This window comes from Mustela nigripes, chromosome 13 (assembly GCF_022355385.1).
Source record: "Mustela nigripes isolate SB6536 chromosome 13, MUSNIG.SB6536, whole genome shotgun sequence".
Classification (NCBI taxonomy): Eukaryota; Metazoa; Chordata; class Mammalia; order Carnivora; family Mustelidae; genus Mustela; species Mustela nigripes.
The window spans coordinates 59,297,494-59,312,615 of record NC_081569.1 but is presented as its reverse complement, the minus strand read 5'-3'; the positions used below and the strand labels follow the sequence as shown (position 1 = coordinate 59,312,615).

At 56.0% G+C, this 15,122-nt stretch overlaps 1 protein-coding gene across 5 annotated transcripts; it reads left to right on the top strand.

Annotated features, from left to right (window-relative positions):
* Positions 1-3,294: 3,294 nt before the first annotated feature.
* CCDC9B (coiled-coil domain containing 9B) lies at positions 3,295-12,626 on the top strand. 5 transcript variants are annotated; one of them, XM_059372516.1, is made up of 12 exons: positions 3,295-3,434; positions 4,366-4,479; positions 4,764-4,871; positions 5,508-5,660; positions 5,764-5,889; positions 6,524-6,723; positions 7,018-7,076; positions 7,683-7,736; positions 7,835-7,934; positions 8,519-8,561; positions 8,645-9,812; positions 11,888-12,626. In XM_059372516.1, the coding sequence occupies exons 1-11, from the start codon at positions 3,423-3,425 to the stop codon at positions 9,179-9,181; spliced, it is 1,506 nt and encodes a 501-aa protein (XP_059228499.1). In that variant the 5' UTR covers positions 3,295-3,422; the 3' UTR covers positions 9,182-9,812; positions 11,888-12,626. The 5 variants fall into 5 exon arrangements, with proteins under 5 accessions (XP_059228499.1, XP_059228498.1, XP_059228500.1 ...); XM_059372515.1 differs by having other exon boundaries at positions 11,469-12,626; XM_059372517.1 differs by lacking the exon at positions 5,508-5,660 and having other exon boundaries at positions 3,298-3,434; positions 11,469-12,626.
* Positions 12,627-15,122: the final 2,496 nt, after the last annotated feature.

Below are 15,122 nucleotides of genomic sequence, written 5' to 3'. Positions count from 1 at the left end.
CCTTCCTCCCCTGCAGACCTCTCCCCCCTTTCCTCCTCAGTGAAGAGTCCCGGACTTGCTGCCATCTTGCCCTCAGGATGAGCTTCGGGTCTGTATACCACAGACCGCAAATGGCACCCTGATATGGTCCACTCCAAGTGTCGGGGCTGTGGGTGGGAGACCCCTCAGGGAAAAAAGATGGGACCCAGACCCATGGCTGAGGCGCTAGGACCATGCCTCGCCTCAGGGCAGAGAGGATGAGGGTGAGGGCGCAGAAAGATGTTGCAGTGGAAACAGCAATTTTGGGGGAAGCTTGGGGGTGGGGAGGGGGAGGAGAGTGCTTGGCAGGAGGGCAGGAGCCTTGGATTCTAGTCTCATGTGTGACCCAAAAGGCCTGTGTGCCCTGGGCAGGTGGTGCTGCCTCTCTGGGTCTCCTCATCAATAATGAGGCTTCTCTAGTGTGGCAGAACTGGGAGTTCTCTCTGTGGATTGTAGAGACTCAGAGAGGTGCCCGGGAGCAGGAGGGAAGGGGAGGAGCGCCCCCACGGCCCCAGGCTTTGTGACTCTGCTGTCCTCTAGTGGTGGCAGGGAGTAACAGACACATGGTCTCTCCCTACCTCCCCCAGACAAGGGTCCTCTGCACTACATAGGCCCTTTACAGCCTATGGCCTCTCTCAGGGCTGCGTGCGTTCTGGTTAGAGAAACACATACCCATAGGATACCCACGGGTCTGTACAGGACAGAATGGTTTATTCACGCATATATTTGCTCTACAAGAGCTGAGGGAGGGTATGTGGTTTATTTTATTTTTATTGATTTATTTATTATTTTATTATTTTTAAATAGTTTATTTATTTGACACAGAGAGAGATGGTGAAAGAGGGAACACAATCAGGGGGAGTGGGAGAGGGAGAAGCAGGCTTTCCGCTGAGCAAGGAGCCCGATGCAGAGCTCGAACCCTGGACCCTGGGATTATGACTTTAGCCAAAGGCAGACACTTAACCACTGAGCCACCCAGGCACCCCTATTTTTTTTTAAGGACCGTATTTATTTATTTGAGGTAGAGAGAGCATCCAAGCAGGGGTGGGGGCAGAGAGGGGGAGAAGCAAACTCTCCACTGAGCGAAGAGACCCATGTGGCACTCTTTCTCAGAACCCTGGGATCATGATCTGAGCAGAAGGCAGACGGCTAACCAACTGAAACACCCAGGCACACTAGACTCTGGGGTTTAGAAGGGCACTGTGCCACTTGGTACACCATTTTTGCCCTCAGAGAGCTTCTGTCCAGTGGGGGATCAGATAAACACACCCCGGACTCTGGAGAATACAGGACAATGTCAGGGTTGCCCTGAGGTCTGACATACTGTGTGACACTTGGGAAGGGTGGGGCCAGTGACTGCGGGGTCCTATCTGGTCAATGGTTTGTCCTAGGCACATGGGCCTGCAGCCTGAGGGGCCCAGAGGCCTTCGTCACTAGGTTGGGAGAGTCTCTCCCTTCAGGCCCTCCCAGAAGAGCTGGATCGCCCTCCCTATGGGACGGCTGGATTGCTACCCAGGCCTCCTGTTCCCCTGTGGCTGTCCCACCCCAACTCTGGCTGGGAACAGGAGTGAGAGGCGCAGTTGACCTGGCCTCCCCACCCACCTGCCCCTCGTAGCCTCTTCTAGCTACACCCCACTGCCCCAGACCTGGTTTGGAAGCCTGGGTTCCAGAGATGATGGAGAACATTAGGTCTCAGCAGGTGGATCTCCCCATCCCAGGCTGATGCTGGGCAGGCCTCCCAGTTCCAATACCACAGTGCGGGGGAGGTGGTAGGAAGCTGGGCTGCCACCAGCGACACTTGGGAAGGGTGGGGCCAGCGACTGTGAGGCCCAGCAGGGCCCTGCCTCTGGCCTTCTGGGGCTAGGCTGGAACTCAGCAGCCTGTTTGAGGCAATGCCCAGAGAGGGTAGGAGAAGGACAGAAAGGCAGAGAGAGACAGCGCGCGCGTGAGAGAGAGAGAGAGAGAGAGAGAGAGAGAGAGAGAGGTTTGGGGAGAGGAGCCTGGGTGTGTCACCATTGCTGGGAGTTTGACTCAGTGAGAACATCCGGCAGGAAAGGAAGAGAGAGTGTGGTGGCATTTCCAAGCAGGATAGGAACTCTGGGGCTGTGGAGACTGGCTGTGGGGTCAGGGGTACTACATGAAGGCCTGGTCAGGAAAGAGGCTAACCATGGTGGGAATGGGAGGAGGGCAGGAAGACAGGGTTCAAGGGGAATAGAGATTGAAATGCTGGCTGACTGAGCTGGTCTGGGGAGGAGAGAGGGCAGTGGGGCAGGAATTAGGGAAACTGAGGCTTGGTCAGGTGGGATGTGGGGGATGCAGAGAATCTCTGACCCTCCCTTTAGGGCTTAGAGGTTGGGGCCCTGTAGCTATTGAAGGAGAACACAGGTACCCCTGATCCAGAGACACCCCTCCCATTACCCCAAGCTCCAGCTTCTGGAGGCTCCACACGTGGGACCTCCAGGCCAGCTGCTCCCCTGGGCACTGGGACCAGCCACAGCTGTACTGGGAAGATTTGGGGAGAGATTTTCTTGAGAAAGGCTGCTTCTTTTCTCGGGGTGGGAGAGGCTTAAAAGTCAGCTGTGGGGACCAAGGCCAGGAAGGGCCCGGCGTGAGGAACCTGGGTGGGGAAGGCTGTAGGCAGACCACAAGCTGCAGTGGTATGGGCCCTGCAGGAAGGGCCAGTTCCCCATACACTGAGGGGAGACTCGAACAGCTGAGCCTCTCAGAAGTGGCTGTGATTTAAAACACAGGGAAGCCAGTGTCTACGTCAAGGAATGACTAATGGTGTAATTTCAGGTATGTAGTTGTATTTGGTGGCCTAGGGGAGTTAAGCTTCTTGATCCCTCCAAATGAGTTAAACCAGAGCTGATGAGGACAGTAAAGGGGGGCTCATTTGAGGTGTGGGCCCTCAGACTAGGACAGCTGGTGGGCTCAGCTGCATCCCCCAGGCCTTTCTTTACTGTTGGGAGAGATGGAGGCTTATGTTGGCTGCCTGTGCATTGGCAGGTAGGTCCAGGCTGGGCCTCTGCTGGGGGAACTGCCTCAGAGAAGGCAGGGCCTGGGGCAGCGAGGCCCCCTGTGTGGGGTCAACCCGACAGAGAGAGGTTCCTGCCTGTGTCTCTGGGGACGCTGGGCCAGGGCTGGGAGAGGAGCTGGGCAGGGCCGGCGCCCTGGTCCTTGCCCTCTGAGAGTGGATGGGTGGGGGTGGCGGCGCGCATTCCTGGCTGGGAGCCCAGAGGAGTCTTTTGTAATCACAACATGATCTCGTGTGCTGAGCAGTGAAGCCGGCAGGGAGAGGCCGGCAAAGGCCCCGGCTCCGGCTCCCGTGGCTCTGCAGCTCCGGCTTCCCTCCTGCTCTGGCTCCCCTGGGGCTGTTCTGGAATTCTCTCGGTCCCACTGTTACCATGCACTCAGCTGTGAGTGGCACCTCACCTTCGGCGGGGGGCTTCTTGGGGCCAGGAGGAGGCTGGGACACCAGGCGGTCACACTCTGGGGACAGCTGGGGACGGCTGGGCCTGGGAGGAAGAGGGTTGTGCCTAGGCCGGTGGGGGCTCTGGGCAGGGGCCTTTGGCTGCAATGGAGACCCTGCGACTAGACAGGGAGAGACCTGGGATCTAGGGGCAGTGGCCTGGCTTGCTTGGGTGGCTCCCTGGCCGGGCCTGCCCACGGAACTGGTTCTCTTCTGTCCTGACTACCAGCAGTTCCAGGCCGGGAGAGATTGGGCCCATGAGAGCGGCTCTTTCCCACAGGCGGGGCACAAGCCTAGGGAGTGGAGCCCAGGGCCTGGGAGCCCAGCAGAGAGCCGGGGCCTCTCTTTTTACTGTGGTTCTGGGCCTGGGAGCCAAACAGCGCCCCCCGCCCCCCACCGACCTCCTGGATCCCCTGGCAACTTCCCAGTCCCCGCAGGTTCCGCTGCCAGAGCCATTTATAACTCTCATTCCAGGCTCTGCTCAGCGGTGGAGCTCCCTGGAGAGCCCGGGGGAGGGGCGGCCCACTGCTGGGAGCTGTGGGTGCGGGGGGGGGGGGGGGGGGGGGGGGGGGGGGGGGGGGGGGGGGGGGGCGCCCGGGGGGGGGGGGGGGGGGGGGGGGGGGGGGGGGGGGGGGGGTGGTGATGGTGGCGAGGGTAGTAAGGCCCTGACCTGAGCCTCTGAGGAGGCAGAGACAGGTAGACAAGCCTAGCAGAGCACGGACTTGGGGCCTTCCATGTGCCATCTCCCCCTGGAAGCTTAGCTCTGGAGCGGGGGTCCATTTGTAGTAAGAAAGTGCTTCTCAGGTAAATGTGAAAGTTAGGGGCCTGATAAGGGATGGGCACAACAGTCAGGAGCTTGCCACCCCTGCTTTACGCAGGGGCCTCACAGAGCCGAGTCACCCATGAGCAGGCAGGAAGAGAAGGATGCTGAGCTGGACCGGAGGATAGTTGCCCTTCGAAAGAAGAACCAGGCCTTACTACGTAGGTACCAGGTGAGTGGGCTGTGATGGGAGCTGGAAGGACTGACTGGGTTGGCACTGCCTGTCTGACCCCCTAACCTCCCCTGTGCCCTTGCGCTGTGGTCTTTCCCTGCAGGTGCTAAGCCTGGGGTCCGAGTTACAGTGGTGTGGTCCCTCTCAGAAACTCTGTGAGGGTCCCGGGGATGCTGTGATGTGGTGCCTCTGCCCCCTGGTGTCCCACTGGTGTCTCTCTGTGTAGGCCTTTCTGTGTGCATCTGGGGGGCCGTGGCCTGTGCTGACCCAGGGCCCTCCCGCAGGAGATCCAGGAAGACCGGCGGCAGGCAGAGCAGGGGGGCATGGCCGTGACCACAGCAGAATTCCTCCAGCCTGATGGCCTCACTGTCACTATCAGCCAGGTTCCTGGTGTAAGCCCCCCTCCCCCACCCCAGGAAGAGAGGGTGGGGTGGTAAGGAGGTGGAGGCCCAGCCCATGTCCAAGTCCAAAAAGGAAACTGCTCTTGCTCCTCTGTTTCCTCTGCTTCCACTTATGGGGTTCACCCTTCAGCTCCCAGACTGAGGCAGCCTAGCCCATTGTGGTTCCCCTGACCCCAAAGGGCCACAGCTAAAAGGCTACCAAATCGAGTCCTCCTCAAGCCCTTTTCTAGGTGAATGTGAAAGTTAGGGAGGGCCCCCACCCACAGCCCTGCACCTGTGTTCTAAATCCCAGGCCACTCCTGAGCCCCCAACCCTGGAGGGACAGAGAAGGGGGGCTGAATGCCAGGAACAGAGTGCAAGGGACAAAGCCCCATTGTCTGAGCACTCTGGATTTCCCAGCTCAGAGATGACAGGCTGTTGTGGCATCTTGGGCCCTGGGATGGCCCCGGTCCCTGGATAACCTCATGGCACCGGCATGTGAATGCCCCACGGTGTCCGCTCCTCTGTGGGCATTCCAGGGAGGGCCAGTGCTGGAACCCAGCCTGGGGAAGCTTCCAAAGGACTCCGTCCCCAGCTCCTGCTCGGCCCTGGCCATGTGGTCTGAGGGCATGGCATCTCATTCTGCAGGGGAAGCGGGTGGTCAGCCGGAACTGGGCAAGACCCCTCAGACCTGGAGCAGCCGACGAAATGCTTGAGGATGAGGGAGGGGATGAACACACTGGTACTTTCTGTCTGGGGGAGCGGGTGGAGCTGGCTGTGACCATGGAAAACAAAGCCGAGGTGAGCAGGTTGGGCAGGGGAAGCCAGGGCATCAGGCCAGTACCCTCTTCTTACCAGACTGTGCCATGCTGCCTGTCCCCGCCTCCCCCCTCTTCCCACCCAGGCCAAGCGGATCGTGAGTGAGAAGCCCAGCAGAGCAAGGAACCAGGTCGCAGAAGAGTCACGTGGAAGGGGCTTGGGCCGGACCCCCTCCATGCAGATGCCCGTCAGCTCGGATTCTGCACAGAAAGTATATCTTTAAGAGGGGATGGGGACATGAAAGTGGTAGTCATCATTTGGGGGAGGCAGAGAAGCTGAGTCACTTGTGTCCCCTATCTCTGGAGACATGATGGAAGCCCCAGCAAGAATTCCCACCCTTTCCTTCTTTCTCTGGCCAGTTTCCACATTGGGTGGGCCTTACCCTGACAGGGTACGTCAGAGGTCAGCCCCTTACCCTAACTGGATTTCTGATGCAAGCTTGTGGGGGCCTTGGGGGTGGGCTGTGTGCCAGGTGTGACCTCTAGGTGGCAGCAGCCCCTAGTCTTGGCTCTTGCTCACTGCTGCTGGGAGCTTCTCCACTCCGGGCCTGTCCACACACACACACATACATATCTGCAACAACCCAGCAGATAGGTGCTATTATTAGTCCCATTCTATAGATAAGGAAATGATACACAGAGAGGTTAAGTAACTTGCCCAAAAGACACAGCTAACATGTGACTGGAAACAGTGCCTACGGCAAACGAACATGTCAGAGACGGAATGGATTTTGTTTTTAGATGGGGACGTCAAAACCTTGAGGGGAAGGGGCTGATAATATCCAGATTTCCACTCCAGGTCCAAGGCTTTCTGCTTCTTCCCCATGGTTCTGTCTTCTTCTTCAGAGTACCCGGGAGTCCCAGAGTCTAGGACTGGTCCCAGGCTCAGCTCCTCACCGGCCCATGGGGGGACCCTTGGAGGTGGGCTGGGACTATGCCCAGTGGAAGCAGGAGCGGGAGCAGATCGACTTGGCTCGTGTGGCCAGGCATAGAGATGCACAGGGTGACTGGCGTCGGCCATGGGACCTGGACAAGACCAAGCCCACGTGGGTGGCAGGGCTAGGGAGCTCGTTGTATTGACATTCTTATGGGACTTGGGGTAGGACTAACTGTGGGTGCTTCTTGGAGGGCTGGTGGGACCCTCTCCAGGGTGGTTAAGGTCTGTCTGGGCTCTCTGGTGGGACCTTGGGCTGAGAGGGTGGGCGCCAGGTCCCCATTTTTAGGGGCTCACCATTATCTTGTCGTTGGTTCTGGGGTTGGAGCTAGGGGAGGCAGGGGTTGTGTGGGTCTCCCTATAGCTTGTGTCCGCCCCACAGAAGCCTGACTTTTTGGCTCCACAGGCTACAGGACTCCAGCAAGCTTCGGGAAGAGGGCCTGGCCAGGGTGGGCGGCACCAGGGGTGAGTCAATACCCACCCCACCTCAGCCCCTTCTCCTCCTTGGCTTTCATCACAGCACCCCCACCTGTCCCCTCATGCTTCCTCTCCTTTCTCTGTCTCTTGGCATAGCACTTATTTTTGGAGCTGGAAGGAGGCATGGAAGAATATCTTACTTCCTCTCCCTCATTATCAGAGCAGGGCACCTTCCCACCCCCTAAATCCACAGCTCCTACCCTGGGTTCTGACCTCAGAAGGTCTAGGGGAGGAGACTCACAAGGAAATCTGCCCCAGGATCCTTTCAAGATTGGTCCCTTATGGGCAAAAGCTCCAGTTTCCCTGCCCCTGGCCTGTTGTAGGAACAGAGATTTTAGAATTGCTAGTTCCCTAATTTTACATGTTGAGGAAGCTGAGGCTGGAGAGACTCAGCCAGTTACCTAGCCAGGAACATCAACGGGGGCACAGAGACCCAGCTCTCTTGATCCCCAGACCCAGGATCTTTTTGGGAGTCAGAAAACCCACACCTGGACCAAGAAAAAGACAGACATCTTCCTGGTGCTGGAAGACTTCTGTTACTGCTTTTGATCCTTTATCACCCCACTCTTTCTCCATTTCCTTTGCCTCACTTAGGTCCCAGGAGCCACCGGAAATCACAACCCCCACCACTGTCCCTTGATGGTAAAGGTGAGTTGAGAGAAAAGAAGCAGGTTTGCATGAGCTGGGGATGGAGCTGGGCTGCCATGACCCTCTTCCCTTCTTGATTTGTGGACCATCTCTTGCAGGTGGTACTACTCGGGGTGGGCAACCCAGCAGACCCTCAGTGGTGTCGGCCACACGAAGCAAAGCCCGGGGGACAGAGAGGCTGACCGGCAGGGCCCGCAGGTAACAGATGGCAGGGGGCAGAATTGGGGGAAGCATCTGGGCTCCCTGATTTCCTGGATCTCCCTTGGCCCTGGGAGGTCAGGCTCAGCACTGGTCCAGGTGGCTGCTCCAGCCCTTGGGGCTGCTGCCTTCTGCCTGACGGCTGCCTGGAGGCAGGTTAATGAGGTTTGGGGAGAGGCCAGCCACAAAGGCGGGAGCCATGAGAGCCTGGTGCCCAGGGAGGCTGGCAGTAATTACAGCAGTTGCCTTCCCCCGGGAAGTCGGGCGTGCCTTTCCCAGACGGTGCAGGCAGAGACACATCCAGAGCCCCCACGGAACTCGAAGTGCTTTGGGCTCGGCCATAAACAGCAGCTGGGGACCTGGGATGGCGCTCAAGTGGGTGGCGTTTGGAGGAAATGGCTGGATGGGGAACAAGGTCAGGCTGGAAGGGGAGCATCCTGGAGCCTTGTTCTGGCTCTGAGGCTCCTCTGAGATCCTTAGCTCTGGCTGCTTCCTGGGAACATGGGCCACTGGCTACAGAGCGACAGAGGGACGTGAGGTGAGGTGGGGAGGAGTAGGGCTTGCCGTGTGCTGTGTTTCCACAGGTGGGAAACAAAGGAAGTCAAGGAGGAGCTGCAGAACCAGGAGGTGGGTGCTTGGAAGTAGGATGGGGTGGGCCAGGGGCATGAGCTCTGAATCCGCCAGCCAGCAGGACCAATCTCTTGTTTCAGGGAAGCCAAAGTACCAGAAAGACCTGGAGCGAGGAGGAACCTTCACAGAAGCAGAGCCCAACGGAGCTGGGCCGGCCCACAAGTGCCCCAGCAACTAGCCCAGCCCCCGGGGGCCCAAGAAGGGAATCAGGAGCCTCCATTGCCAGTCCAAACCCTAGCTCTCCACAAAACACTGACTTAGTTCCCCTTGACCTTTCTCTTGGAGGGGCCAGTAGCCCTGGGTCCGGGGAGAGTACGTGTGCACTCACTCTAAGGCCTGGGGCCCAGGAGAACCCTGTGTCCTTGCCACCACCAGATGGTTCTGAGCAGATCCTGGGGTGTAATGACACCCAGGCTGAGCCAGAAGTACAGCTTAGTTCTGAGCCACAGGGAGAAGCAAGGCCCCTAGAGCCCAGAGAAGACAGGTCTGGCAAGCCTGGGGCCCAGCAGGCCTTGGCACCACGAAGCAGGCCGCCCAGAGGAATGGGCCAAAGGGCAAGGGGCACAAGAGGTATGAGAAGCAGGACAGGAGGGCCTGGCCCTGCAGGAAGATGCTGAGCAAAACTCCTGGGAGCACAGGGGCCGGGCTGGGGAGAGGAAGAGGGAAGAACATAGGCGGGAGTCTGGTGTGGGATGGGTGTGTGGATGCAGGTGGCTTGTGGCCGTCTGGCTGCACAGCTGGGCAAACTCTCCAGTGTGGGGACACTGGGAGGGCAAGGAGCTGTCCTTCCTTGCACCTCATGGGCACATCACTGGGCATGTCCCGTGTATAGGTGTGTTTTTACCTGCAGGTAAAGGTCTTGGTATAGTCCTATGCCACTCCTGGTCTCTGAGACTGGTGAGCCCCGTCCTGGGTCTATTGCCACCCAGGCCACAAACTTCTTCCCTGCCATGGCAAGGTGAGGCTCAGAAGCACTCAGCACCTGGCACTCCAGGCCTTTCTCACCCCAAGGCCTGGCTTCTCTTTCCACCTATGGCTTTGGCTCCTTGGGTGTAGGCAGCCTCAGGAGCCAGCAGGCCCAATCCAGGAGGCCTGGGCTCCTTCCCCTGCCTCTGCCTTGCGCCCAGGTGACTCACAGTCCCCACACTCCCAGGATGGTGAAACCAGGGGAATCTCAGCCATCAGCTGTCAGCCTCTGGCCTTTCTGCAAGAGAAGACCCAGGCTCGAAGAAAGGGAGGCCACAGCAGGTAGGGACCGAGCTGGGGACAGAAGAGCAGAGCCTCTGCCAAAGAGAGTCCCTGGGAAGGCCTCGTCTCTAAAACAGCCTGGGGTTGGGTGGGGAGAGGACAGCCTTCTCCCCACAGAAGGATGGGAGGGTTCATGATCAGGGATACCCTCCCCCATACCCAGGCCAGACATCAAGTGTACCATCAAGACAGCATTGAGGCGGTGCAGAGGGCAGCCCAGGGCCATTTCCTGCCGTCTCCTACTTCCTCTTCCCCGCCACCCCCCTGCACTACCGGCACACCAAAGCAAGGACTCAGACAAGGGACAGAGAAAGGGGCTCAATCTAGCTCAGTACAACTTCGGAACTTGTCTTTCCTACTTGGTCTCCATTCCCGCCCCTCCCCTCAGGCCCACGGCTGGTGAATTATTCAGACTCCACACAAGCTGTGGCTTCCTCTCTATTCAACAAACATTTCCTGAGCACCCACCAGCAGCAGTGCAGCCGGTGGGCGATAGTGACTCTGCCAGCAAGAGGGAGGGAGAAACCCAGGCATCCAGCAGATCTAGGCCGCACAGCAGGCAACGTTCTTGGCTCTAAGAGCCTGCTAGGAGCTGGGGAGGGTGGTAGGAGCCCAGAGAATCATCTCACCTCTGCTAGAAAGGGCAGGTGCTCCTTCCCCGCTCACCACGCGTGGATCTCCCCATGTGGCCCCCCTACTCCCCTCCCCTTTGGCCCTGCCATGGCTTGTCCTCCCTGCTGGGGGTCCCGGGCCTCCCCAGCCTCTCTGGCTTCTCTAGGGAGTGTCTAGATCATCCCCAAGTGTTCTGTCCTGTCAAAGTGAGCGCTGAACTGTGGGGTCACAGCTTCCTATTGGGCTCCTGCTCTGCCCTCCACCCCTTCTACTCAGGAAGCATGAGTAGGGGGTGTCTTTTCAGCAGATCAGTGTGCTCCTTGCGCGTTAAGGTGCAGAGTAATGCAGATTCTAATTCTGTAAGGTCTGTGGTGGGCCTAGAAATGTGCACTTCTAATAGGCTCCTGGAGATACCTATGCTGCTGGTTCTTGGACCACAGGTTGAGTAGGAAGGGTTTGGGCTAGAATATATGGAGGGCCAGGGGCAGACAGACTCTAGACTCTGAGGACTTATTGCTGGCTATATCGGGGACCTGGTGAGGGCTGCCCCTGCCAGGTGGGGGCTTCCTGGCTTCAGAGTTGGGTGGGAAGCTGAGGCACCTGGGAAAAAGACGCTCTAAGAGGCCAGTGAGTGGCTGATGCCAACTTCCTGTAGTGGGGAGTGAGGAAGTTGCTTGGGAATGGGATGAGGTGAAGGGGGTGGAAGAGGTTGGTATGGGGTTGGAGGAATTTTTTTTTTTAAAGATTTTATTTATTTATTTGACAGAGAGAGAGATCACAGGTAGGCAGGGAGGCGGGCAGAGAGGGGGGGGGGAAGCAGCCTCCCTGCTGAGCAGAGAGCCTGGCGGGGCTGGATCTCAGGACCCTAAGATCATGACCTGAGCCAAAGGCAGAGGCTTAACCTGAGTCACGCAGGTGCCCCAGATTGGAGGAATTTTAAAAAGGCTTGGGAATATTCTTATGCACGTGGGAAAGAGACTCCCATGAGACAGGAATAGGTAAAGGTGAATGACTCCAAGCTCAAGTTTGCCTCTTGCCCACCAGTCATCCATAGATATATTTGGAGCATGACCCTGGACTTGACCCATTACTCCCAAAGGATGGAGCTGGGGAAAAGAAGATTCAGGCAGAACCCTTGAATTCAGAGATCTCCCAAAATAATCATGATCAAGAGTTTGAATTCTGCTCCCCAACCCCCCAGCGCTACCAAGAGTATAGGCCAATGTATGTTTGACTATGGGATGGGGACATAGATTTGGGACAGAGCTCTGGTTTAACCCTCACAACAGGACCTAAGCAGGAGAGAAAGCTGGGTTATGAAGGGCTGTCGAGAAAGAGAGCTTCTCTCGCGGGATGTCCTGGGAGTCACTAAGGGTTGGAGACTGCAGAGACTGGCCCAGGACATATTCCCTATAGGAAGACTGTAGTGCCAGGCAAGTATCACTGAACTTTTCTCAAAAAAGGGGGAGCACTTCTTCAGGATAAGAGAACCAGCAGCTATGGTGGCCACCCTCCTTCCCTTGGATGGAACCAGCTATGGAGCAGGAGAAAAGCATGGACCACTCTCCACAGACCTCAGGATCATGGAAGCCTGCCTGTAGCAACTCCTGGCTCCTTTGTTGAAAGGCCTCGCTGGGAGATTTCCTCTTAGAACCTCCTCTCCAACCGACAAGCCCCTCCTCAAAGGTGGGAAGTTCTTCATGAGACACAGCTCTCAGGAACCCAGGCATGGAGCTGGAGGAAGAGAGAAGGAAGCTGCCGGAAGAGGAGTAGGGAGATGATAGCTTTACTTAAAGCTGTATAACCAGGAGGGCGGAAAGGGCAGAAGATAGCTCTGTCCTGAGCCTGAGCCCCTAGCACCTGGGCAGAAGGGAGCAACAGACCAGATTGCAAGGGAGGTATGTTTTTGGAGGACTGGCAGCATGGTAGAGTGGAACCAACATAGGCCTTGGAGTCCAACAGACTGAATCTTAACTTACATCTGTCAGTGGCTAGCTGGGTGACCTTGATCAAGTTTAACCTCCCCAAGCCTCAGTTTTCTTAGCTGCAAAATGGGGCCAGTAACAACCCTGAAGGGTTATAAAAACAAATTAAAGATAAGAGTACGCAAAACATGCCCAGCTCACTAAGTAGGCAATGTAGAAACAGGAGCCTGGCACTCAGTCAAATGTGTTGAATAAATGAAGTAGCTGTTTGGTTTGATCTCTGTCTACTTTGTTTTCGATTTTCTCCTTTACCTCCTCTTTTGGCCTCACCTTCACTGAGGTCAGTACATTTCAGGGAAATATGGGATGGTCTGTAAAGTTTATTCAGCCTTCCAGGGAAGTGCCCTTCTTAAAGAAAGGTCACTTGGGGGAGTTGACTGGATTTAAAGAGACTCACACAGGGACCCTGCTCTTACTGGGGTTTCTTTGCCCTCAGCATTTCCTTTAACTCCACGCACCAACTTTCATAACTCAAGAGTTTCCTCTTTTCTTCTGTTAATGTCAGTGGTAATTTCATGGACTCCCACCACAGTCTTTGCTTATTATTTTCCCCAGAATTAAAACTCCCTTGTAGGGTTTGCTCTATGCCTCCCAAAGTTTGTTTTTTCCCCAAAGGAGCAGCATAACTGTATTTTCTTATGGTCAAGGGACAGGTAACTGGGGAATCCCTAGCTATCTCACAAGGCACACATTTGGAGGGTTTGACCATCAGTCAACTCCAGCCCTGATCCTGGCCTCAGGGACAGGAATAACAGGAAAAGATGGTACTAGCCACCGCCACCCCCTAAAAAAAAAAAAAAAAAAAAAAGGAAAGAAAAACCCACAAAGGAAATAGCTATAATCCCCATGTGGCTATTTATGTCTTCTTATTTTGGGGACGAGGTTGGGAAGGGGGGGGTGAAGGGAATAGGAGAAACTAAAGATACAACTTCACTCTGCCTCTCCAGTCACTTATCAGCACCCACAGACCCCAGCAAGCAGCTCTTCTGAGCGAGGGCTGCCCCCAGGGTGACCACAACTTCACTGAGGGGAGACCCCGAGACTGGGAAGGCAGGGAGTGGAGCAGAGCTGCAGAAAGCACAGACTGAGGCTGCTTTCTCTCAAGTGTGCGGGCCTGCGTCACAGCCTCTCATTAAGCAACCACTTGACGCCGGCAAAGTGAAACAGCACAGACCTGGCACCAGAAAGAATGAATGTGGCACCCACTGCTCCTTTTAAGGACTGACACGAGGAGCACAGGCCCTGGGGCAGGAGGTGAGGCAGACACAATAGTACCTTTGTGGGAGGGGAGAGCAGATACTTGCAGGCGTGCATCCTTCTTAACGAGCTCCAGGACAAGTTCTCCAGGCACCTTCAAAAATAACCAGTAACACAGGCTTTTTCCCTTTTTCTTACAAACTCTGGGGATACGGTGTTTCCTTTCTCTCCAGCAGGGCAGCTGGCTTCAACCAAGAAAAAAGGTCAAAAGTCACCTTGTAGCCATCTGTCAAAACAAAAATACCTAAACCCGAAGTTCCACAATCAGAGGGAGAGTCTGGGCCGGTGGTTCTCAGGTTTTAGTGTCAGAATCACCTGGAAGGCTAGTTAAAGGCAAAGTTGGGCCCCACCTTCTGAACCTCTCATTCGGTTGGTCTGGGAGGGGGCCGAGACATGGCATTTCTAACACGTTCCCAGGTGATGCTAACGCCAATGGTCTGGGCACAGGGTATAACATTTCTCTCCAGGTATCATTTTGCCCAAAGGGACAGGCACTCCCTTCAAACTATGTTACCTCCTATGTATACATCATAATTTTAGTCCCCAGATCTCCAGGCCATCTCACATGGATTCCCCCCAGTGGCTCTCACAAGTTCCCATTGGGTTAGGAGGGAAAAGTGGGGCCAAGGCCTAACCAGTGTCATTATTATTGAGTCTGCAAGTTTCCTATTTTTCAGTTCAGGGTCCCTTCTGAGAGCACATGGCCTCTCCCTCCCCCCACCACCCCCCAGGTCCTTGTGATGTCCTGACCCTGCCACGCACACAGACGCTGACTGCCATGTGATGCAATCCTGTCCAGACTACCCACAGGGAGTGGAGATGGCCTCCAGGTCACAAGCAGGGCAGAGACTTCAGCTCATGACTCTGAACACGGAGGGAGCAGAGAGAGGTGGATTTAAAAGGAGTGCCCTTGGGGCACCTGGGTGGCTCAGTGGGTTAAAGCCTCTGGCTTCAGCTCAGGTCCTGATCCCAGGATTCTGGGATGGAGCCCCGCATCGGGCTCTCTGCTCAGTGGGATCCTGCTTCCCTCTCTCTCTCTCTCTCTGTCAAATAAATAAATAAAATCTTAAAAAAAAAAAAAAAGGAGTGCCTTGGTCATCAATGGAATTGCTTTTCTGGACAAGTCCATTTGGGGGCTTTTGGGGCCCACCTGACACACTGTAGGCAGTGAATAAATAGTTCTCAGATTAATAGTAGTGGCTCGTGGAAAATATTCTAAGGGAAGTTAGAATCCTATTGCGTTTAACTGGTAAGCTACTGTAAAACCAGATTCTGGAAGTTAAGAAAACAGGGCAGTAACAAAGGTAGATTCTTTTTGGCATGACTGGAAATGGCTTGAGGGAGAGAACAGCGTGGGAATTTTCTGGTCCCTTATAGCCGCTTAACAAATGTTTATAGAATGCATGGAAATTGGTCTGGCCCAGGTGCTCCTTCCTGACCAGGTGGCTTATGTACA